The sequence below is a fragment of the Dendrobium catenatum genome, unplaced genomic scaffold (genome assembly GCF_001605985.2).
Source record: "Dendrobium catenatum unplaced genomic scaffold, ASM160598v2 fragScaff_scaffold_716, whole genome shotgun sequence".
NCBI classification, from domain to species: Eukaryota; Viridiplantae; Streptophyta; class Magnoliopsida; order Asparagales; family Orchidaceae; genus Dendrobium; species Dendrobium catenatum.
The window spans coordinates 8367422-8393537 of record NW_021319178.1 but is presented as its reverse complement, the minus strand read 5'-3'; the positions used below and the strand labels follow the sequence as shown (position 1 = coordinate 8393537).

Sequence of the window (26116 nt, the reverse complement as noted above, 5' to 3'; positions counted from 1 at the left end):
GGTTGTGCCTAGCTCTTCCTTAGGGGCGGAACTAATTCAAGCTAACTCAGCCTTAACTTGAAAATGATCGTGAGTCAAAACTCAATAATAAGAGCTCTAATTTATCTCATTAGTTCAAGCCAACGGTGAATCAAGTTTAGCTCATTTACACGAGTTGGCTCAACATGGGAGGCTCCTGCGCACCGAGGTTCAAAACATCAATAACAACATCGAGCCTTTGTCCTACTATGTGGGGTCGGCACAGAGGGAGTTTGAACTTGGTTGGAGAGGAGAGGCAGAGGCAGAGGCACTGTGAACAAATTGGAATTACCATTTCATGATTCAATGGTACAGTTTTTGCAGATTTACTATTGTTATTGTGATTTATTATTATTGTGCAGAGGGCTCTCATCAATATAGCTCTGGGCCATTTCTCGATAGTTACAGCAACATGCGGAGAAAGGCTTCATCCATTGCAGCTGGAAAAAGTGCGCATGTCATCATCAGCCATCACTAGTGATGGACCACCTTATTATTATGACATATATATCTCCACCATGCAATCATGTTAGCGATATTTTTATGAGATTTTTTTTTAAAGGAAGGATTTACATAATATATCCTTTTTAATCATGTTATTTGTTTTTTTTTTTTAAAATCTATTTTATGCCTATTTTTTGTAGGGGTGTCAATATTTGACAAGACCCAAAAATTCGGGTTGGACCCGAGTTACCCGTTTGATAAACGGGTCGGGTTTCGTTTCGGGTTGACTCCGGCGGGTTGCCGGGTCAACCCGAAAACCCGTTTATTTTAAAAAATTTTGAATTTCCCGCTCTCCCAACCGCTGCCCTCCGCCCGCGTGCCCGGCTGCCCCAGCCCACCTGCCCCACGCTGCCCCGCGCATGCCGAACCTGCATGTCGCGCTGCTGCCACTAGCCGCAGCCGCGCCGCGCCGCGCGGATGTTGACGCCCGCGCCGTCACCACTGCCTGAACGGCTCAAACCCGCTGCCAAACCCTCGCACGTCGCCCACTGCGGGGGTCGCGGTTCGGGTCCAGGTTGAAGTGTCCGACCCGTTTGCAAAAACGGGTCGGGTTCGGGTTGACCCATTTAGATCCGCGGTCTGGTCGGGTTCGACCCAAACCCGACGGGTTGACTCGAATTGACACCACCTAATTTCCATGTCACGCCGCTGCCGCGCCCGCGCAGTCGGCGCTGCCTCACTGTTGCGTCCGCGCCGTCGCAACTGCCGAACCCGCTGCCAAACCCTTGCGCGTCGCCCACTGCCAGGTCGCAGGTCGGGTCGGGTCAACTCGGCAACCAGGCCGGGTCGAGTCCGGGTTGAAATGTCCGACCCGTTTGCATAAATGGGTCGAGTTCGGGTTGACCCATTTAGATCCGGGTCTGGTCGGGTTCAACCGAACCCGACGAGTTGACCCGAATTGACACCCCTAATTTTCTGTAGTCAAAATTCGATCTAATGAAAAAAATATTAAAATTTATAGGGTGATATGAGTGGTAGGAATTAAATATATGAGTGATATTTTTTTATATTAAATTTATTTATGGGTGATAATTAAACCTTGTCATTAGCTCATTCCTGTGGCAATAATGTTGATAAATTTGCAGCTTGTGAAGCTCTTTCCTGTGGTATTAATGAGGATGTTGTTGAGGTTTATGTTCAGAACAATTTCTTATTTAATGTGGCAGCTTGTTCTTTCATTCCTTCTTATTCTAATATAGATGTTAATGATGGTGAAACTGTATTTCCTGATGTTTCTACCCCCCTCCTTGGGGATTGTGCTTGTGTATTTATTGTGGATCGGTTTTTTCCTTCTAATTGTAGTAAGGGTGCCGAATCTTTGTATATAAATATCATTTTTTTATTTTATGAGTCAGTATAGCTATATTAGTAAATTATGTAATTAATTTAATAGATATTTATAAATATAATCAGTATGATCATTTAATTTGTCTTTATCAGTTTAACTCATTTAATTAAGGAAAATTATATGTATAACTTTAAAATTTATCTATTTATAAGGTTAACATCCAATTTATTTATTTAATATTAAATTCGTGTAGTTGCATATATCAATATCAAATTATTGGAAAGCTGAAATGTGATATTTTTTATGAAATTTTATGTTTGAGTGATAATTTGAACAAAAAATATAAGATATATAATGTTTATTTTATAAATAGTTAAATTTTATGCAATTACCCTTATCTAAAATTTGGAAATAAATTCCAATAAATGTTGTGGCAAACATGTAGCTCTTTAATGTTGATAATTAAAAATTTATATCATCTTTGTCATTCATATAATTAAAAAATAAAATTTAGATGATAACAACAAACTTATTTAAGTGAGGAACTCAAATTTTTATGTTATTCTTAGAGCAAAATATCCATAACACGTAACAATTTTGTTTGCACCTCAAAATCAACATTAAATCTAAAGATTTTTTTATTTTTATTTGTCAATTCATAGACTTTGTACTCTTCAATTTTCTTGTATTTTAATGACTACATCTTGGCCTTACACTTGGCATGAGATTAGTGTCATTATCAAGCCTTTGGAATTATCATGAAAAATTCTTAGACCTCTAGGATTTCTTCTCATAAAATTATCACGGCTTAAGGAATTCTTTCACATCTTTATAAAAAAACTTTTCTTGTTCTAAATCCTCTTGATTTTGATTTGGTTCTACTCATATTTTATAGGTCTTTAATCAAACGTACTATATACATAATACAAAAAAATTAAGGAGGCCACTAACACACTAATGATAATAATACCCTATTTGAGCAACTCGCGTACAACTGAACTTCAAGAACCTCGGTATTGTTAATTGATGATTAAGACTCGAAGACTTTTATTGTCGCACAAACAAAACAATGATACTATTTTTAATTGCCATAACATCATGATTGACTAAGGTGTATAATGTCAAACTGTAAGAGCCTTATCGTTTTAATTTAATAAGTTCCAAGGTAAATACTTACATAATGTTGATCGTCATTAATGACAACATGCCATCAAAAAAAAAAAACAAAAGAGCACAAAAAGTTGCCTGACTCACTAGAAATTCCAATAAATAATTTTGAGTAAATTTGGAACATTGCTCTCTTTATTGATTTCCTTCTATTTTAACTATGCAATAGCAAATATCCTTATAACACCAAATGTGATAACAACAAATAGACTTGTTGGTTTCTTATTAATAGTAAATGTAGGTTAAGATTACCAAATCATTTGAAACCCTATGATCTATCACACTGCTTTCATATATTTTAATTATATATAATCTCTCTCAATTGGTTTTGAGTTAATAACCTCGGTTGTAATGAGTTCTTTACATCCTTAGATAAAACCCTGATAAAATTTCTTACTTTTATCTCAATCAAGATCACTTTTTATTATCAACATCACCCAAATTAATCCGAGCTACCGTATATGAAGCTAGTTATGACATCGGTCTGCACTTACGTAGACGAACCTTAACATTTATGACATTGATCAATAACAAATTCTTATCAACTAAAAGAGAGGAGACATGCTTTATTATCCATAAGACACCGCTCATCTTACATTTTGTTAATGTCATTCAAATCACAAAGGAATTACTGCAAAATCATAGGATTTGCTTGAGAAGCACTCTTTAAAGGGGCTCTAAAGGTCTTTAAAGGGGCTCTAAAGTTTGTTAAAGGGTATTTTCAATAGTGATTATAACGTTTGCATAATACATCTATTACATGCAATGTTGAAATTGAGTTCTACAAGAGTAAGAGTTTTACAGTAAATCTCTTAGATATTTAGTAGATTGTCAATCATGCCTTTCATGTTCAATTATTATGGTATATTTTTATACGTTTTATTTAAAATTCATAATAAGATGACACGTGCGTAGATAAATTTATCATATGTAATTGCTTCAATAATTCTTTAATTTAAAATGATTCAATAAAAAATATTCTCATGCATATTATCACTATTTTCTTATGTAATATTAGTATAGTATGATTATATAATGACATCATTATATTGATATTCTCACTATTTATGTTTTAAGATATGAATTATTTGGTTATTTTAAATATAAAATTCATTTTTAATGGAGCTTTCATTTAACAAATTATTTGGTGAGTTGTCACTGCAAGAGCACATCTTTCAGCCTTAGTTATTTTTATTAAATAATTATTTAAGCTTAAGCTACTATTCTTTGTTAGATTTCTATTGAGCTTTGAATATTTATTATTTTATAGCTATTTTTTATTTGTTATTATTTTTGTTGAATTATTGTTAAAATTATTTTGAATGTAATAAAAATTTATCCATTTTATTAATACTTATCAATTAGTATAGCTTTTATTCTAAACAAATTATTTTTGTATTTGTCGCTGGCGTAATTCTTTATTGCTCTCCCAGACTCCCAGTAATAAAATGTGCCTCTTTTATCTCTCCTCAGCTTTGTCGCCATCTTCTTCCTGCTTGGCCGGGCATTGAATTCGGTGTAGAGCGGCAGATCTTGGAATCGACGGCATAAAAAAGAGTGGGGATTGATGTTCAATTCAATCTTGTATTGTTATTTAGTCCAGAAGTATTCTTCTAGGTTGGGAATCAGGATCCCTTTGCGATTTTCTCACTTATTTTTTACTCAGATCTTTACTGTATTTTTGAAATTGGGAGTTTTGGATATATTGTGATGTGGAAGCCGATCATCGATCGCTTTTATTGTTGGTTTATTTAATTTTCATTCTTTAAGAATGTCGCTTGCACTGCGAATCTCTAGGTTAAAAAAATTCTATCTTTTTTTTTTCCATTGCTTGTACAAATATATTTGAAATATGCTCAAGTTAGATTGTTGGTAAGGGCATAATAAAAAGGGAGGAGGAGCCAGAATGGGGAGCTCTGAATCCTTTATATTTAATTCAGATTTGCCCTCTTTTTTGGCAGAAAATTCAGCTTTGAATTGGTTTAGTTTTGTGAAATTTGGCTAATGGCATGATGGAATAGTTTAAGATTGCAATTACAAGATTGAATTTTTGCGAGCGCTTTTGTTGAAAACTTTTGCATGGAATTATCTGGATCATGTTTCTATAATTTTGTTTTTTTTTTTTTTTCTGATTTGAGGATCTGTTAGGATTGTTCGATCTTAGAATAGCTATATAATCTGTTATGTTCTGAGTAAAAGGAGGGTTCCACGGCATGCAATATTTCTAAATTTCAAGAGTTTATTTTCTGTTGGACATGAATATAGATATTGGATCAACCAAAAATTGGCCAGGATGTATTATAAAATTGTTAGATTTGCTTTCAGATTAATGAGATATATGACTAATCAAACAATTCTTGTATTGCACTCATTTAAAATTGTTCTAAGATGGCTTCTTTCTCCCTAGATAAAGTTCAAAGCAAAATGCGGTTATACCCTGCAATTTCTTAAAAAAGAAACTAGAATAGAGTTTAATATATCAAGTATAAGATTTATCGAACACAAACATGCAAAGAAATGCATTGAAATTGATTGTGAATATTATCATCAATTTTTTGTATTATTTATGAACCATAATGATTAGTAAAAAAAATCCCTTTTTATGTGTTCTTGTTGATATCTTGATCATTTTTTTCATAGGTTGACTAGGGAGCTAAGATTGAAGAACACAGTAGGCTTATTCTAATTCGGCCAGGCAATGTAGCGGTTTGTTTATGCGGCACGGATGACCATATGCAATGCTATTTGCTGTGGAAGGAGGAGGATTTTTCTCTTCATCTGCAAAAGGGTATAGCAAGGGTCTTGCACTACTGCTCCTGGGCCAGAGAAACGAAGAAAAACCTATGAAAATCACACCTTGTTGTCAGTATCAGCTGGTTGAACAGGAAGCTATCCAAGATTTTCAGCTGGCTTCCAGAACAAGTAGAGTAGCCCACGGATGCGCTTCCTTTATCTGCTTTGGTCGCGCATCTGCTGAAGCTGATAGTTCATTTCCTCCTAAAGTTGGTCCAGTTAAGCAGCATGAAAATTCAAATTCACCATTGGCTTCTGACAAGAATGCCAATACTTCTAGTGATGATAGTGTTAACGAGAGTGAAAGGAAATCATGTCTAAAGAGCAATCTGAAAAGGCCTTCAGAAAAGCATTCTGTAGTAGCTAGGATTGCCAATGAATCAACTGAAGCAGAGTCCATATCTGGTATCACTGTGCGGCGAAAGGTGCAGTGGACAGATGCAAGTGGAAGAGATCTTTTTCAGATAAGGGAGTTTGAATGCAGGTACACCTGATCCTTGGTATAAAATTAATGAAAATTTTAGAAGAATATAATTATCGTCTGGTATTTATAATGGTTCCATAAGTTTTTGAACTGTTTGGTATCTTTGTGCTTGGAGAAGTGCCATAATTATTTTTGTTGGATTGGAGCTCGTTTCATTTTTTATTGCATCTCGCATGACAGTTTTAAATTGTGGGAAACTCAGAACATAAAGCCAAAGCCATACGCTTGCTAAGTAGATCATTGAGCTATGCAGGAGTATAGCTCAATTTATGTCATGCGACATGAAATTTCAAATGAAGCTGCATGTTAATAGATCGTTTAGAGAGCAGATTCACAGTGATAGGAAATACTTGAGTTCACAAGTAATCCAAAATGAAATACTTGAGTTTGCAAGCAATTCTAGCAACAATTGATAAAAACTGCGAGAAAACACACAAGAACGTGATGAAATCAACCCAAAATCACTGGATTGTATTAGAGAAATCCAAAGCAAGACAAACACAAAGCAAGATACAATTGATCCTCAATTCGAGAAGTTGATCGTTCTCTTCCAATCTCTAGAAGAAGTTCTAGAGCCCAAGACACCAAGAGAAAACTCTAAAGAACCCAATAATCATGCATAACCCTAACCCTAAACAAGCCATACTATTAATACAATAATTCCATAATTCAAACATCCCTAATTCAAAATTTTCCTCTCACCCTTGCCGCCCAATCCTCTCTCCACAAATTACTCCAAATGGGGCCCACTAATGTGGGCGGCAAGCTCCCAAGGAGGTGGACATGTTTCGCCTCTTGTATACTTGAGTCGGCCTCTGGGCTGGCTTGGCCGATTCAAGATGAACCGACCTAACACACAGCTGAAAGCAACCATTGATCACCTTCACGAGAGCCCTGCCATTGTTAGGAAGTTGTTTGTTAATCACCCTCAAGAGGGATTGTGAAGATTACCTTGAGAGTGGAGATAGTTCCACATAGAAAGTGATACAACAATTGAGTTCCTAATATACTATAAGTGACTCTTACCTGTTTTCATGAACTTCTGAATTAATGGATGCCTCCTATCTATAAGCTTTTGGTCATATGGGCCCAATGGTGATGCCAATTGGTGAGATATGTGTGCGCCTTGCGGTCACTCCATCTTATACTTATGATATTATAAATAAAGCAGGCATTTGCCTAATCGTGCAGAGAATGCTGATCTATTGAGCTAATTAATAGTTGCTTCCATGGGAGCCCACCATTTGAGACGAAGCTATTAGTTAGTGGCCTGCAGCAGTCTTTTGGTTGCACACTTTAGTGCCATAATCACTCCACTTTATTAATTTTGGTAATCCAGATTCAGCAAACCCTGGAGGCATTAAATACTGAAAATTATTTTAACATAATAGATGCTAAAGTATGTTAAAGCCTATTAAATTGCTTGACAAATATTTTCAAGATTTAGGATTCAACTGAAGGAGAAGAAAGTATAAGAAACAGAACATTGAGAAGTGGTGTGAAGTGTGAACCTCCCAAATGCTACTTCCCTAAGGGTTCACTAAATCCAAGATTAGCCTAAAACAAGAGGATAACATGACCTAGGAAAGTTGTAGGGTTTATGTGGCTCAAAATACTTAAAGCCCCGATTCAGGGGCGGAACCATCCTTAATTTTCAGGGGGCAAACTTATAAGTAAATGTGTAGAAATTTTTTTTCCATAAATATCTTTACGACCAAAATTTGTTCTGGGGATACTGCCTCTTGACCCCTATTTGTTCATATTCTTGATCGTTGTACGCTTCGTAGATATGTCGGGGGTCTAAAGGGGCAAGTGCCTCCTTGCGGGGTTGTAAGGATATTTTTATTTTCTTTACTATTTCTCTTTGTATTTGGTTCATCGTTCCCTAACAATAACATCTCTATATAATGAGTTTAATTATGTTGGAACAATTGCCTAAAGACCATAGTATTTTAAAACTTTTAGGGGGGCAATTGCCTAAAAACTCTTGTTATAAAGACTAAAAAACAGATGAAGGGAGACAAATTACTTAAAGAATCATATAATAAATTTTTATTTTTTTATTTTTTGAGGGGGGCGGGCAATTGCCCCCTGGGCTTATATTGGATCCGCCATTGCCCCGGTTTATGCTAAATTTTGCAGCCAAACAGCCAATGTTAATGCTTATATTATTTCATCTGCTTATGCTACAGAATTCCTCATTTCACATCATTTTGATATTACAGCGATGACGATGCGTCGGATTGCGAGTGCGAGAATGAAAGGCGTAAAAACTGCTTCTGCATCATTCAGTAGATATTGGTTTCTTTAGAGCCATCCGTCAATAGACAAAGCAACAAACGACTGCGCTGCTGCTTCATTCAAGTCTGTCGTTCTCCTCAGCTGCCGGAATTAGCAGCAGCAGAAGCAGTTTCTTCAAACACTCAGCGCCTTCTTTGAGGAAAAATCAAAATTTTTTGGTCCAATTCCTTTTATACTCTTCTTGTATTTTGCTTTAGAATGCGTACTGCTTTGTTCAGTTATATAGATTTTTATCTATTATCGTTTTCTTCATCTTGGATAGGCTTTTTGTTGCTTTGTAGTTTTGCTGTGCTTTTCTTTTGATTGGTCTCTGTAATTGGTGAAATTTGTATGTGGTCTGAACTCAATAGATCAGCCTGCAATGAAGGCATTGGAGCGGCACAGTCCAGCGTTGTGCATTTTGTCGCCGTTGATGGCAATAATGTATTAGTTTAGCTTTATTTTTATTTCATTCATGTCACCACTTGTATTTTAGTTTTTTTTTAATTATTTAAAGCATATTTTAGTTTTTGATATTTCTTTGCTGTTTTTTGTGGCAGAAAATCAACTAAAAATATATAGCTGTGCTGGAATGAAAAAAAAATTACAATTTTGTTCATGTTTTTCTTAAAATTTGTTTTAGGATTCATTTGGGATGGTTACAATTTTTTATAAAGTTGATTGTAAAGTTTTGCGAAGAGTTTTTTTTTAAGTTATTGTAAAAAATAACTTCTTAAGATAATTTTTTTTTGAAAGCAGTGACTAAATATAAATATAAACTATGAATACGATTTGAAAAGTAAGTTGTCCTAAATGAAATTTAAAGCTACTTTTGAAAAAGTATATTATAAATTGTAGCGGAGAAAATGAAATATAAGATTTTTTTTCTAATATTGTTTTTAAGTTAATTACAACATTTCTCTTAACTATAATTTTTTAATATTTTTTGTAAATTTTTTTTAAGTGAAATATCTTTCTTAAGATGGGACCTAATATAATGTGAAAAAAGTCCATTTTTTAGAATTATGTAAAATAAATTGAATAATTGAGTTTAATAATCAAGATATTGCTTCTCGATACTTTATTTTATTTTATTCAATTTTGCCATTTCAAAATTTGCTCTCTTTCATCTACAGTATATTTTGGATAATTTGGTATTAAATATGTAAATTATAAATTCAATAATCATTATCTTTAAAAAAAATACATACATACATACATATATATACTCCTTGTCGATCAAAGTTCATCGCTCTCTTCTCTCGAGAAACCTAAACCCTTTCCTCAGAAAAAGAGCGCCAAAAATAAAAATAAAAACTAATTTTTTAGGAAAATCAGAGCTCAGAAATGTCGATAGCTTCCACCATTCCTTGCATCAAAATCAAAATCTCTCCTTCTCCTTCACCCCACACCTTAAAAATTTGCTCCCCGATACCCTATTTTACAGTTCGGAGTTCCAAAGCAGAAGGCCCTTTGAGAAGACCGACGGCTCCTTCACTCTCTCCTCCTATTAGTACTGCTCCGTCTCTCTCTCCCCCTCCATCCCTATCACCCGCTCCTCCGGCAAAGCCGGTTGCCGCGCCTTCAGCGGGGGAGGTGAAGGGAGTGGTGACGTTGGAGTTCCAGAGGAGGATGGCGAAGGAGCTGCAGGATTACTTTCGGCAGAAGAAGTTGGAAGAGGCTAATCAAGGCCCGTTCTTTGGATTCTTGGGGAAGAATGAGATCGCGAATGGAAGGTAATTTCATGGATTGGTTGTTTGTCCTTTTGGTTTTTGGGTGGGTTTTGATGTTAATATTTATCAAGGATTAATGCTAGTTTAGTTTGGGGCTGTTTGTTTACAATAAATATTTAATTCAAGTAGGGTTTGCCAAATCATGTAATCTTGATGGTGTTAAATCTTAAAACTGTTTGACTTCAATCCAACTAAATCTTAATACACTACAAAAACAACAACAACAACAACAACATCAAGCTTTTATCTCACTATCTGGGGTTGGCTACATAATTTTTTTTGTCTATTGTGTCATGTTAAGATTTCTCGTTTAAATTTAATAAAAAAATCATTTCTAGTACTTTCTAACCAAATCTTTTTAGTTTTAACTCCAACTTTCTTAACATAGGCTGATTCAAAACATCTACTCTCATAACCGGATCATAGAAAGGTTGAGGTTTTGTCTAAACCATCTAAGATGACTCTATCTAATCTTATCTGCCACTGGAACTACTCAAATCATTTCACTTACATACTCGTTTCACTTTATGTCTCTAAGAGTGAATCCTCGCATCCACCTGAGTATTCTCATCTCTATAACACTTAATTTTGTGCTTCTCTTTTAATGGACAACATTCTGCGCCATAAAGTATTGCAAGTCTCACCACCTCTTATTCTTTTTCATTTAAGTTTGAGGGATATTTTTCTCTTACATAACATGCTCGATGTATTCCTACACTTCAACCATCCAACATGAATTCTACTTATAATATCCTCATCTACTTCACTCTCACTTTGAACAATAGATCCAAAATATCTAGAATGAGTACTCTTATTAATGACTTGATCGTCCAAAGTCACAATCCCCTCACTAGATCTATTATTATTAAAATTATACTCCATATATTTGATTTTAGATCTACTAAAATGAAAACCTTTAGACTCTAAGGTTGACCTCCATAATTCAAGTTTATCTTCAACTCCCTATCTAGTCTTATCAACAAGAAAAATATTAGCAACAAAAAACATACACTAGGGAACATCCTCTTGTAAATGTCTAGTAAGAACATTCATGATTAAAACAAAAAGATATGGACTTAAAGCTAATCCTTGATGTAATCCAATTGCAATAGGAAAATATTTGGTCAAACCACCTTGTGTTTGAACACAAGTAGCAGCTCCTACTTACATATCTTTAATGACTTGAATATAAGCATTATTAACTCCTTTCTTTTCTAAAACTATCTAGAGCATTTCTCTTAAAACTTTCTCATATGTTTTCTCTAAATTAATAAATATTAGATGTATATCCTCTTTATTCTCTCTATACTTTTCCATCAAACCTCTCAATAAATATATAGCTTCCATAGTAGACCTACGCATGAATCCAAATTGATTTTGAAAGACCTTAGTATCATGTCGTAACCTATGCTCAACAACTCTCTCCCATAGTTTTAGAGTGTTACACATTAACTTAATTTTTCTATAATTTGCACACTCTTGTGGATCACCTTTATTCTTAAAATTAGAATTCAACTCACTTCTTCTCCACTTATCTAGCATTTTTTTTGTCTTTAAATATTGAAAAGTTTTGTAAGCAAAAAATTTCTTCATATCCTGAGCATCTCCTCATCTCTATTAGAATATTATCAAGTCCAACCGTTTTTACACACTTCATTTTTTTAAGGCCTCTCTAACTTTGGTTTTACTAATACGATGATAAAAATAAAAATATTTATTTTTCATTTAAGGTACTAAAGCCACTAAAGTCAATCGTATTCGCACAATCTTCATTGGAAGCTTATTGAAATATCTCATCCATCTTTGTTGAATATCTTTTTCTAATAAAATCACTTTTTGATCTTGATACACTGTTTCTCTTATTTTTTCCCAAGATTTTAGTTTAAATGATTTGTTGATTAGCTGTGCTAAGTATGAGCAGCCATGACATAGCACAAGTTTTAAATTTTTTTAACAAATTTGGCTAAACAACCACATATCAATAATTCCCTGAGTAGATCTACTAATAACATCTCATCTTGAAGCTTATACTAACTTTTAAGAGGACTCACGTTCTAGAAACGAAACCAACAAGTTGCAGATTCTACTAACTGTATTAATTTCCTTCTACCACAAACGTTAAAACTAGGTTCCCAATACATCTAGCCTTAAATACAGTCAAATCTAATGCATATGTCAGCTATCTATGATTTATCGAATAATGGAAATAGTACATAATGTAAGCAAGATGACATTTCACTTCACAATAGTATTTACTAACTAAAAAATCATTGAAGATTTTGGTTTAATCCTGCTTAAATTATTCTACCAAATAACCCCTTATTGTATATATGCTAGATTTGTTATACGTTTGATAGGGATGGGTGAATATTAGAACCATAAGTTGCTACTTTAGAAATGATTGTATGAGAAAGAATATCAGAGTAGCACATAATGTAGTGAAAATATATACTTGGTGGTTTTGCATGTGCAATGGAGTGTAGATGATTTATTAATAGGAAGAGTACATGAAATTGATGCTGAATGATTAGAAAAGGAGGGTGTGTTAGATCAAGTGTTGAGATATGCGAAAGTATTGAGGTGGCCTCATATCAATTAATTTAAAAATATGGTAGTGTAGAGATAGTAATAGTTGACACTTATTTGTAGACTTAAGCTTTTGCATTAAAAATAGATTTAACTATTGGTACGCCAGATCTATTCTAATTCCTATTTAGTTTTTCCTCACTAACAAAATAACAATCTCGATAGAAATTGTGTTGAAAGATTTGCATAAACGAAATTTACACATCAAGCAATATGATCTGAACGAATTGAGTTTGAGGATTCATAAAGCTGAATAGTTAGGATAAGTTTAATGATGATGATGGTGATGGTAAAGTGATGTAGAACTAAATGCTTTTAAATGGATGGAATATTGATTAGCACGATTTCTTGAATTAAGCAAGTAAGATTAAAACTGTTAGCAATCTTAACGACAATAGAAAACAAGAGAGGGGTGCCTACATTTAGGCTAAACCACTTGCCAAGCACTTGGAAGATCAAAACAATTTAAAAATTCAATAACATGCAAAGTAAATAGCTTTCAACAAAATCCCTAATCTAACAATTAGATTAGAAGCATAGAAAGTGCACTCAATCCTATGTTTACTAAGCTTTTGCAACGACGAAATAAAATCCTACGTTTACTAAGCTTAGGCATAAGGCGAAACTCGGCTCCTTGTGATTCTTCATCACCTACAAGATTAGAGGATTAGAAAGGTAATTGAAAAGGGGGAGAAGTTCACCTTAGTCAAAGTTCGGAAACAAGTAGTCGAGATGTTGAAGAAGTTTGTCGTAATTTTCTTGAAGGTTCAACTTAGAGAGAAAGTAGTTTCTCTGGTGTTGAAGTGTTGAGCATGCTAGACGGTACTTCCCTTGAAGGCTCCTATTGAGAGGGAGGAGCTTATCTCGCAAACCCTCAAGGAAGGAGATGGATTAAGTGGCCGGCCATGAGGGAAAAGGGTTTGGGAAATTAAGTTGAAATTTTGGGAGGTTTAGGTGGAGGGAAAATACAATTTAAACACCTAATTATCCTCTTGATTGAGAATAATTAAAGGAAGGGAGAGAAGAGGGGGGGGGGGCATGAAAGGAGGGAGGATGCTAATTGATTTCCAATTGTAGAAGTTCTCCAATGGAAATAAATTAATTAGGTGGGGCTAGGGGGGAATTCGGCCAAAGGGAGGTGGGGAAAATTGAATTGTTTCCAAAGAGGGGAATTTGGGATTTAGGAAATAATTTCCTAATCCAAAACTATAGGGGGGCTGGTGGCATTGCTAGCCATGGGGGGAATTAATGGGAGGGATTAAGGGTTTCTTAATTTGGTCATAAGAAATAGGAAATGTTTTAATTAAATCCAAATGAATTTGAAATTCAAATAGGCTTTAATTTGGAAACTTTCCTAAAATAAATTTCTTAAATTAGGAAAGAAAATTTCAACTTCAAATTGCTTTGAGATTTGAAGCTTAAATCATTCCAAATTAAGAATATTAATTTATGGCAATTATTCATGTAGGGATTTGTATTTTGGAGGGAAGGGGAAGGAGGGAGGCCGGCGGTGTGGTGGATTGGAGGGGAAATTTTGGTGAGGGGTGAAGAGGTTGTGGTTCGTCGAATGAGGTGGAAATGGAGTGAAGTTACCTGTGGCAAGGGGGGAGTTTTATGGTGGCCGGCGGCTTGGAGACGATGGACAAGAAAGATAGATAAATAAGAGAAACCACGAACCCAGCTGTCTCCAAGGTTGGTGGGTGATCCAAAATTCCCTCTCCAAGAGATCTCGCTCTCTCTCCAAGCACTCTCAAGATCTCTCAAGAACTCGAGCAATAGCACAAATTTTTTTTAATCATTCAATCATTAATTTTCAAAGAGAAACATAGGGGTTATAAATAGTCTCGTACATAAGACTCAAAATAAGAAAGACGACATTGCCCTTAGTGCTTACATACGACTTCCCTTAAGCAAGGGGTAAAACGGGAAAAACAAAATACTGCATAAATAACAAATAACATAATAAAACAAATACATGAAATAACTTAAAATACATTGACGCGATCGTTGCCATAGATCGACGGCCACGCCTCTGATATACGATTCATGCTCTAATGTCCTCATCATAAAGCTAGATTTGTTTTTCAAGGCATTTAGTAGGAAAACTAAAATAGATATACGTAGAGAAAATGCAAACCATTCTTCTAATTTTTCATGACAGTACTTTTGTCTTGTACAAATAAATTGTTTAAGTTTTTGTCTTGTGAAGCAAGGATTAACATCTTTTTATTTAATAGATTTAACTGGCAAATTCTACAGAACTTTTTTATAGCCTCCTCAAGGTTTTGCATGAAATATCATTAACAAAATGGGTTTGGATAGTATGTTATTTTCTGCCAAACGCCCTTGGGATCATTTAAGATAATGTTTAGGATAATAGAATTGTTGAAGTTTTCTATTTGAGTTACCTCATAAGAAAAAGAAGTTGTACGAATGAAAGTTATGGTGTTGATATAATGGAAAGACATTTGTTATTTTTTGAGCTGTCACCTTTTGTTTTTCTAATACTACTGTCATAACTGTTGTCTTGGAAAGAAAATGTTATACTTTGATGAAAGTGTCTTGTAACATTTGTACGCTTGTATTACATTCCATTAAAAATTTCTAATAATATTCTTAACAACATTTTTCCTTGCTAAATATATCTTTGGATGGCATGTTAATCTTTTATCAAACCACCACCGCTGTGATAAAGGTATTTTTTCTTAAAGAATGCGCCTACTTTAATTCCCTTTTTTATTAAACATTTGTTGGGGTGGCGGAAAATTAGCCTTTGGCTTAGTTTTGGAAAGAGCTTTATTAAAATAAAAATTAAAAAGTGTTGCTCAACCAGATGGAACAATATTGGTTAGTTAAAAATCATTATTGGTGATCTCCTTCATGTAAAACTTGGGCATTTGCTACCCCCTTCTCGATCAAAATTCATCCCGTTCTTCTCTATAGAACTTACCTCCATTGGAAAAAGAAGGCCAAAAAAAGTAAAAAAAAAATTTTTGGAGAAAAATTATATTTAAATGAGAATTTGACTTTTAATAGGACACAATGGAGAAAAATGATTCATGTAGTTGACCCCACGTAGTGGGATAAAAGCTTGATGTTGTTGTTGTTTTAGAAAAATTAGAGCCAATAAGTTTTGATAGGTCCCACCATTCCTTGCATCAAAATTAAAATCTCCTCTTTTCCTTCATCCACTCCCTCAAAATTTTGCTTCTGGAAATCTTATTTTATAGTTTAGAGCTCAAAAGGAGTCTTCTAAAAAGATTGATAGTTCCTCCCTTTCCTCATATTACTCTCTCTCTCTCTCTCTCTCAGCCCATCCCTATCTACCGCTCATTTGACAATGATAATGGCACCATATGAAGAGGTTCCGTTAGCGGTGGCATTGTCGAGTGAGGTGAAGGAGGTGGATCAGGTGGTGATGTTGGTTTTCGAATGAAGATGGCTAAGGAGTTGCAGTATTGCTTTCAGCTGAAGATTTTGTAAGAGGCTAATAAAGGAACCTTATTTAGATACTTGGGAAAATTTGAGATCACAAATGAGAGGTAATTTCATAGGTTGATTTTTTTTTTCCTTTGGGTTTGAAGCGAGTTTTGATGTGAGTGGGTGGGGGGAATGATGCCTATGGATTATTAATTTATAAATGATTATAGAAAAAATAATTTGAGAGTATCGCATATTAGATATAAAATTGTGAAAATATTTTTTTGGATCTTTGGGCATATCCAATGGAGTTTAGAAGATGTATTAATAAGAAGAGTACATAAAATTGATGCTGAATAATTAGGAAGAAAGGAGCTTTGGATGAAAGTTTTAATCCTTGTGAGATTATTGGGTTTAGTCCCTCATTGATTAGTAAAAAAACATATTAGTTTAACAGTACTAATAATTGGCTCTCACTTATAAACTTAAGTTTTTTGAGTTGATATTGGATTTGACCGTTGGTATAACAGGCCAATTTGATCTCTCTTTGGTCCAGACTTACAAACAACACGATAGCCTAGATTGAAGTTGTGTTAAAGATTTATTTAAAATACATTTAACACCTCAAACAATGTGAACCAAGGGAATTTTGTATTAGGATTCATGAAGTTGACCTAAAACAACGAGGATAAGGTGAATAATGATCATGTTGATGTTAAAACTAGATATTTTATTTGTAGACTTAACATGAAAGAGAAAATAGATATCCCATATGGTCTTTTAAGCGCACACCTGCCCTTTGCTTGATTTGTTGGATGCTCCATTTGTTTGCATTGTCCATATGTTGTCTTCTTAAGCTTATACTTCCATGTTTATCCTCTTATGAAGTTGAGAATTCAATGACAAAAATGAAAATGTACTCGAGCTTTAATAGCAGTACAGGACACATTCAATCTTGAATTCATTAAGCTTGATGGACCGTTTTATGAGTTTTCCTGAGAGTTATGGTTGATGCTACACTTGACAAAGAGGTGTATAGGTCAAGACTTTGATCTTATGGGATTGAAAATATGTCTTTATCATTTTGTTGTCATGAGAGCAAGGGTCATTTTGTCAACTGTAGGGTAGTTAAGCTAATCTCTGCTAAATCAATTGATTTTGCTAAAATAATGCAGAGGTCGTGGTGTGATTTGGTCAATCTGGGTTATTTGGTTTAAAAATAAGCTAATTCAATTGGTTCCGGTTGTAAAATGGAGAAAATGGACCATCCAAACTAAATCAAACCAAAATTTTCAATTTTGGAAGAACTAAAAGGTAATTTAGTTAACTAACATAAATAATATATATTAAGAAGAATATTGAAAAATACTTCTTAAAATTTATAATTTGACATGTGAAATAAATAATATTCGTATGGATCTTTATCAAGAAATTAATATAATTTGGTTTTTGGTTTGATTGATTTTATAAAAAATAAAAATATTACCCATAGCTAAAAATCAGAGAAAGTTAAAATTATAATGAATAATCTAATCATTACTTTAATAAGCAAACTAAACTAACTAAATAAGATGGGTTCGGTTTGATGTTTTTGGTTTATCTAAACAGTGCACATCTCTATACAGAAGGTGTTGTTTCTTTTTATTTTTTTAAATAAATAATAATAAAATTTTGTTGTTTCTTCTTTTCTTTATGAGCTAGAACTGAATTAACAATAGTAGTGCCCACTCCCAAATATAAAGACTAACTCTCCGTCATGTCTCGGGCATTTAAAGATTAAAGTGATAGACTGATAGTAAGATACGCCTTCCATTGCTGAAAGGATCTCTTTCAACTGTTTTCCTTGATGGGCTGCTTGGACTTTCTAAGAGTCTTAAAGAGATGAGCATTCCTCTCCCCCAACCGAGAGATAAATTGGTTAATGCTGGTGAGCTTGTTGGTCAGCTTTTGAATTCCTTGGATGACCTTGGGGACCTCATCTCTAGAATTGATTTGATTTTGGCAGAATTCACCCTTATCTTATTTGGCAAGTCCAAATCTCCTAAGAATTTGCCTGACCAGACTCCAAACAAGCATTTCATATGATTGAGCTTCCATTTATATCTTCGGAGTGAAGAAAATATCTCGGAAGTGACTTATCATCATTTTTTCCCCTCTTGATTAGAATTTTCATTTACATGTATTGATTTCTATCCTTCTGTACTTTGAAATAAATCTTGTCAAGAAGCCTTTGATAAATGTCTACAACATCCTTTAGATAAAAAATCATGACTTTATAGAAAAATGTTCCTTCATTTGTGGTGAAACTTGCCTTCCCCTCATCTTCAAGGTGCATCCTTGTCTACTAACTAGTATCCCTAGACAACATGGAGAAACTTAGACTTCGTTTGAGATGCTTAGGCTTCGTTTGAGATGGCTTTCTTACTGCTTCTTTAAGCAGTTTTTTAGTATAAAATTTTTAATTTTTAAACTAGAAAGCTGTTTTAAGAAGCAGTAAAAAAAGCTGTTCCAAACGAAGCCTTTAGTGTTGACTGTTGAGAACACCACAATTGAGTCGATCAGTGTGTCAATATTTGGTGATTGGTAAGAATCTTTTGGGCATGCCTCATTGGCCTTCTTGAAGTGTACATTGCTTCCTCCATTTACTGCCAGACTTCTTGCCTTCTTGGCTATATCCATATTTGAAATCTACTCATCTCAGTAATGTATTTCTCAAATGAAGCTTCCTTTGAGGAGCCCTCTACTCTTTTAATTGTAGATTTTATCTTATTTGAGTTTACTTGCATTAACATTCGACTGATGAGTAGCAACATTAATATCTACTCTACGAATCTTGCGTGATTTCCAAGCAATGGCATATAGGTTACTACGTAGCAGTGAGGCGACTTGAGAATGGAAAGTACCTTAGGACCTTAGTAGAGCGAATGCGAAGTTTCTTCTTGACGGCCTCTCTCTTAGTGGATACTTATTCATTTTTATTTTCCGGCAACATTGTCATCTTTGACGAAATTCAAATAATGTCTTCGATATTGGAGAAAGTTTACGATGTAATGGATCGGCGGAAGAATCAATGTGCTAGAAGGAACTCCAAATACAAGGAACAAACTCAGCTTAAAGCTCCAAAAGGGATATAATATTCATCAATGCCTTCTCTTCCTTACAACTAGTATATATAAGTGCAGTAGAATATTCTAGAAAACTTAAAAGAAAATATGTAATAAAATGTATGCTAGTCCTAATGGCTTATTTAGCTAATGATGTTCCACATCAGTTTCCAGGTATATCTACAACGCTATTCGAGGAAGGAAATTTCACTGTGAGATTACGAGTTTCAATCACCATGCGGAAATAATTGAGTGCGCCAAAGATGCACTTGTATGCCAACAAACTCAGTGATAACGCCGAAGTAATATCCATGTGAGAAGCAAGTGAAACCACCACCTCAATTATACTCCATATTATTCCATTTCCATACCAAAATAAGCCAGAACCCTTATATTGTTCTTATCATCCAAACAAAAATTTGCTTCATCCTGCCAAATTCTGCGCAATCTAAACTATTTATTGTACTGCTTTGAACCTACTTGAAACAATCCATCACCAGAGTAGACATTCTTCCTATGATTTTACCTCAGCAGGGAAGAGGATTCAAACATTTCTTCATTGCTCATAGTTCAAAATTCTGTGATTTCTGCCGTATTTTGTTTCAGATCTCTTCCTCTGAAAATAATTTCAAGTTTTTTTTCCTCTCAACCTCCTGTTTTCTTTGAGGGATTATAACGTGCAGAGTCCGGACGCATCCGGGGCAAATCCGGATGCGCTACAACACCCAATATATTATGTATTGGGTGAGGTGACAGTCCGGATTGCCATCCGAATGCGTTCGGACGGACACTGCATGTACTAATTTGAGTTTGTTGGAATGAAATGCTTTCAGTTTGTTAAGAGTCACCACTTTCATCAAACTTTATGTGCATCTGATTGTTCTGCAGATGGGCAATGTTTGGTTTTGCTGTCGGGCTTCTTACAGAGTATGCAACAGGAGCAGATTTTGTCCAGCAGCTCAAAATCTTACTCTCTAATTTCGGAGTCGTCGATTTGGATTAATGCTCTGGTTCTTTATTTTCTATACCTCTAAATCAACGTTTGGGATAGCTTTTTTATTGTTTTTTAAAGCAGTTTTTTAGTTAAAAAAAAAAATATTTTTATTGAAAAATTGCTTTAAAAAGAGGTGAGAAAGCTGTCCTAAACGAAACCTAAAGCTGCATACATCAACCCTTTATTCAAATCTATGAATGAATGAATGAAATTCTCATCATGCTCTGTTAGGATGCAGTTGTTTCCTGTTTTTCTTCTCTCTTAGATTTAAACATTTTGATCGTTCAAATACATGCAGTCGATTTGCTTTGAGATTTGTGTAACTTTTATCATTTCTTTCTTGTTGATCACATGTAAGAATTTCAAAATAGAAATCAGTTTCCTTTAAAACTCCATTTATTATAATCAGATGTCCTAAGTGCATGTGATCAATGTTTTATTTTAAAAATTAGAATTTATTTTAGCAATTCTCTTAATGTTTAGTTGTATTATAAAAATAATTATTAAGATTAAATTAGTACTATTTTATAATTAAGAGAATTGCTTTGACATCATTGTACCATATAATTAATTATCTAAATTTATATTATATTTATCTCAAAGTAAATTTAATCGCTATAAAATTCTTTTTAACAAAAATTAAATCAGATATTTTGAATCAAATTTATTCCAGTTATTTTCCAGCTAAATGTTAACCGAAATTTGCAAATAACGGATAAATATGTGATGGCAAAATAATTTGAATAATAATTTCCCATTATTTATTATATATATTTGTCAATAGTTAAATTAATTACTCCATGCATTTAAAAATAATAATAAAATATCTCTTTAATCATCCAAACAAAAAATTAATACGCTCTTCTTTGTATATTTTAAAAAGCAAATGTTAACATTAATGATGAGGCTTAGTATGTTAATGACTATTTTAGATATAATATTTCAGTTGGAATTATAAAAAATATTAGAAAAATATTTTACATTATAGAATAAAAATGGTACCCTGACTTCCTGATGGAATCCAAGTATTAAGATGATGTTTTTTTAATTTTTAATATAAATTCAAATTTGGGACATTTTAATGAATTTTTAATCTAGGACATATTTTTATGAATAGCACATATTTGCAAAATTATTGCCTTCATAATATCATAGCTCCCTCTTTTAAATTATCATCCAAATATAAAAAATTTACAATAAAATATCAATATAAATTTGTTTGCTTTTATTAAAATTTTAGTTAAATATTTAATTATGGCGTGCAAAAATATATAAATTCAATAGTTACAAATAAATTTGAATATTACTTTAAAAAATAACTGAAAATTTATATTCTATGCAATAATACTTATTTATTTTATATTATTTCTTATAATTCATGCTAGAAAAAATTTCTTTTAAGTTGCATTCAAGTAAAATACATGACATTTTTAAAATTAAAGTAATTTTTTTTTTTAATTTCTTATTTTATAACTCTCATATATGAAGAAATTTAATGTGTGACATTATTAGTTGATTTGGAGTAGTTGGGCCGATTGTTGTTTTAGGTCTTAATGTGAAAGCGAGTTGGATGCATTGATAGGATGGAAACTTGGAAAGGTTCATAAGCTAGCTCTTTGGAGTTTGACTTATGGTTAAATGATAATAATATTTAATAGGGGGAATAATATGTATAGCACCTAAATCATTAAAATTTACATATTTAATTTCTAAATCTTATTATTTACATTATATAACATTCCATTAACAAAATTAAGAGATCTTGTTGGATACAAGGGGCGAAGAGGTGAATTGTCGTGCCACTCCATCTCACTGCTTCATTAACCAAGTCCCTCTCTAAGTGGAGAATTATTCTGTGCGGTCACCAGACCGTTTGGAGACGAATGAAGGTGCCACATCACCCGTTACGGAGCGGTACACAACATAAAAATTGGCGTGGCGCGTTTTCATTCGTCTACGAATAATATCTGATGACCGCACATAATAATTAATCCTCTAAATTTGTTGGATTTGGCAAAGGCGAAAGTTTGAAGAGTGAAGTGGTTGGATGGCAGCATATGAGGATGACAAGATGGGACTTTCACAGGATTGGAAATTTATGAAGGTTACAAGATTGGCAGAGCTTGTGAAGTTGAAGTGAATTGTAGTTAAATTTTAGATGTTAGGGGGATTTTCATGCATAAAACTATTAAAATCACCCCGTTTACATATTTAACTTCTAAATCCTTAGATGTTATACCTCTCCATTAATCCGGTCTCTCACGAACACTCTCAAAGAGTGGATTTATTATTCTGTGCGGAGTCAGGAGGGCGTACAGAGACCAATAAAAATGCGTCACGTCATTCTATTATTGGGTACCCAGCTCGGTACCCGCACTCGATACCCTTGGGTACCACTGGGTACCCAGCGCTTAACCGGACTGTTCTCCCGTCCGGTGTCCGCACAGAATAATAGCTCCAAAGAGCGAGTCATGACAAAGGGTATCGACAGAACAATGGTGTTTGCAAAGATGAGGTTGTTGGAGATGAAGATTATCAACGGGGCTGGTAGATTTTGCAATTCTGAAACCCTTAACAACGAATTGAAGAAGAAGATAGGAAGTTGCGAGCACTTCTTGCGAGCCATTGATTTAACTTTCGTTGGTGAAGAAGAGTAGCAGTGGGTAATGGAATCATTAGGGGAAGTTAATAATAAGGGTGAGATTTTTTTATTTTTTTTTTTACTTAACAAAATTTAGTGTATATTTATAAATAGTATATAAATATGACATATTTTATTTATGTAAATCCTCCTATATATTATTATTCTCATAAAATCTTTGTGTTCATATAAATTTATGATTAAAAAACAACAACAACAACAACAAGCCTTTATCCCATTACAGGGTCGATTACATAAATATTTGCTCTCCATTATATTCTATAAAGAGTTGAGTTCTCATTTAAATTTAATAAAAAAATCATTTTTAATCCTTTCTAAGTAGTTTTTAGGATCTACCCCTTCCTTTCTTAATATAGGCTGGATATAATGTCTACTCTCCTAATAAGGTCATTAAAAGAGCGATGTTTTATGTGACCAAACCATCTAAGGAGACTCTAAACTGATCTACCATTGTAGATACTCCAACCTTTTTACGTATATACTCGTTTCACATTTTGTCTCTATGTGTATAGTCAATCATCTACTTGAGCATCCTCATCTACAACATTTAACTTAATTTTATACTTCTCTTTTAATGGCTAATATTAAGTGTCATAAAGCATTGGAGGTATCACCACTATCATAGAAAATTTTCCACAAAGTTTGAGGTGTGCTTTTCTATCCCAACAGACTCGTTGCATTTCTCTGCTTCAACCATCCAACTTAAATTCTATTAATAATATCCTCATATATTTCTCCATCAAATAATTGATGGGAACGGTGGAGTAACCAAAAGAATTGTAAAAATAATTTAGGCCTTTATTAATCCTTAAATAATGATTAGGTTTTCTTTGATATAAACATTATAAAAATTTCACTTAACGTAGCAAGTATATATGTCGAATTAAGTAATATAATGATAGAGTAGGGTATCAAATATCGTTCCCACGAGGAAAAATGCTTACTTGCAAATACTAGTAAAGTCTACTTCAACTATATAAATTATCCTACTCAATTAAAATAAATTTTGATGGAGATTCAATCACTTAATTTAAATTCAAAAATAATTAAATAAAACACTATTTAGATAAATTATTTTTGATTGATAGAATATAAATATCATATGTTTCATAATGATTCTCTTTTGTATTAATATTATTCAGAGCATATGCATCACTGACCGCTCAATTAAGCATGCAAAGACAAAGGACAAATTAAACTTTCTAATCTCAATACCATATGAGAATCTTAGAAAAGTAAAGCATGCACTATTAAAACCCCCTCATGATAATTCATCTCTATAAATTTAAAACATGACAAACATTATGTTTATACTTGCACATATCAATCCAAATACCTGGTTGTGCCTGCTCTTTTATTTATAGGCTCCATATTATACCTGATATTAACTATACATATGATCACTATATACATTAAATGAAGACCTGATATATTAAAAACATAATGAAATTATTGATGAAGAGAATTCAATTAGTACTCCATATTTTATTTACACATTCAATTCAAAACTATAAATTTTAGCTACTCATGAAGAACAAGTGAAGCAAATTTATTTTCATTAATAATACAAAAGAAAAAAGTACAAAAGAAAAGATATCACCAGATGAGTTCAATGATCTCCTCTACACTTCATATTGACCTTACAAAATTGCTTTCGCAAACACAAGCTAAACACTCCTATGGAATGTATCTAATACTTCTTTGAATTCCTTTAGCTGTCACTCATAAGAAAAAATCATAGAAGAACTATAAAGGCTGAAATTAAATAAGTTATTGAACTCCTCTACTAACTTTACAAATAGACTGTTTATAAAAAAAATATAGAAAATGAATTCATGCGCCTTGACGCTCAAGACACTTACGTCGCAGCACCCATAAAATGCACTAACATCACAGTGTTAAAGGGTTTCCTTCGATGGACACTTGTTGCATGGACCCATTGTTTAATGAATTGATACGTCGCTTCACTGGCATATCATGGCCTAAACAGTTATAATTGTACGTAGCATTGCAATGATGCTTATGGTTGAGCAATGCGACGTCCACGTGGCACTCTCTTAATCTAGTGGCGTTGGAATTTGGCATCATGGTGCTATGCAGATAGAGGCTGTGCTTTACCGCGCTGACTCCTTTGACACTACAACACTATCAAACAAAGATTGGGTACCTCCATATCCATATTTGGGCACTCCTGCAGCATATATGATGGTGTCGTGGTGGTATTGTGTCCGATGCCACGACACTGTATCATATATGAAAACTTGATAATTTTTGGTATTTTCTACACAAATATAACTAAAATAATATACTTTCACTAACAAATTAACACATAAAATATAATATTATTTACACTTATCAATATGCTTATAGTTAATATGAGTGACTAGATGAGACAAACCTAACGAAACCCAAAAACTATAAATAGATCCCTCATTTTTCACTAAAGGAAATAGCAAGCAAGATAAAAAAGAGAAGGGAGGAAGAGAAATTTAGGAGCTCTCTTACCACCAAACTCCTCGACCACCGTCCGACTACTGATCGTTGTCAAACATTCGCCCGGCAAAGGACCTTTGTTGGACTTTTGTCCGACTATCGATTGTCGTCGAATTTTTGCCCGTGCATCGAGCATCGCCGAAGTTTCTCCAGGCCATCGACTTTCATTGAACTTCCGCCCGGCCACCGACCATTGCTGGACTTCCGTCCATCCATAGACCATCACCGTAGTTTAGCCTGACAGTCGTCAGACTTTCGCTCTACCACCTTCAAACTTCTGTCTGACAATCATCGTTGTAAACTCATGAATATTGACACGAAGTTTAATCCCCTTCTTAGACTACTATAATTTGACCATCCTCAAGTATAGGGTGGGACGATTTTTGTAACATGTTCAAATAATAGTAGAATCATTTCGACTAGCTGTGGCTTCGTGATTTTTTTCCATTTTCAAGTTTTTTTCACGTAAAAAATTTTTGTGTTTTAAGTTTTCTATTTGTGTACTGGATATCCATGCAACGTTACGACAAAAAATTCTTTTACTTTACCACTATGAATATTCTAGCCCGTAACAATCATAAATAAAAAAA

The 26116-nt window shown here is 33.7% G+C and overlaps 2 protein-coding genes across 4 annotated transcripts; both read left to right on the top strand.

The window, feature by feature from the left end:
- Positions 1–4392: 4392 nt before the first annotated feature.
- On the top strand, positions 4393–9006 carry LOC110114801. 2 transcript variants are annotated; one of them, XM_020847803.2, is made up of 3 exons: positions 4393–4594; positions 5618–6250; positions 8480–9006. In XM_020847803.2, exons 2-3 carry the CDS (start codon positions 5716–5718, stop codon positions 8563–8565), a joined length of 621 nt encoding a protein of 206 aa, XP_020703462.1. In that variant the 5' UTR covers positions 4393–4594; positions 5618–5715; the 3' UTR covers positions 8566–9006. The 2 variants fall into 2 exon arrangements, with proteins under 2 accessions (XP_020703462.1, XP_020703464.1); XM_020847805.2 differs by having other exon boundaries at positions 4396–4594; positions 5618–6254.
- A 755-nt stretch (positions 9007–9761) lies between these two features.
- On the top strand, positions 9762–20432 carry LOC110114803 (light-harvesting complex-like protein OHP2, chloroplastic). 2 transcript variants are annotated; one of them, XM_028696068.1, is made up of 3 exons: positions 9762–10270; positions 19552–19690; positions 20266–20404. In XM_028696068.1, exons 1-2 carry the CDS (start codon positions 9882–9884, stop codon positions 19667–19669), a joined length of 507 nt encoding a protein of 168 aa, XP_028551901.1. In that variant the 5' UTR covers positions 9762–9881; the 3' UTR covers positions 19670–19690; positions 20266–20404. The 2 variants fall into 2 exon arrangements, with proteins under 2 accessions (XP_028551901.1, XP_028551902.1); XM_028696069.1 differs by lacking the exon at positions 19552–19690 and having other exon boundaries at positions 20266–20432.
- Positions 20433–26116: the final 5684 nt, after the last annotated feature.

What these genes read in the sequence shown, in the direction of transcription:
- LOC110114801 (XM_020847803.2), top strand. Translation starts at nt 5,716, where the DNA reads ATGCTATTTGCTGTGGAAGGAGGAGGATTTTTCTCTTCATCTGCAAAA. An exon ending in TCAGATAAGGGAGTTTGAAT is followed by an intron (nt 6,251 to 8,479) that starts GCAGGTACACCT and finishes TTGATATTACAG; the next exon opens with CGATGACGATGCGTCGGATT.
- LOC110114803 (XM_028696068.1), top strand. Translation starts at nt 9,882, where the DNA reads ATGTCGATAGCTTCCACCATTCCTTGCATCAAAATCAAAATCTCTCCT. An exon ending in AATGAGATCGCGAATGGAAG is followed by an intron (nt 10,271 to 19,551) that starts GTAATTTCATGG and finishes ATCAGTTTCCAG; the next exon opens with GTATATCTACAACGCTATTC.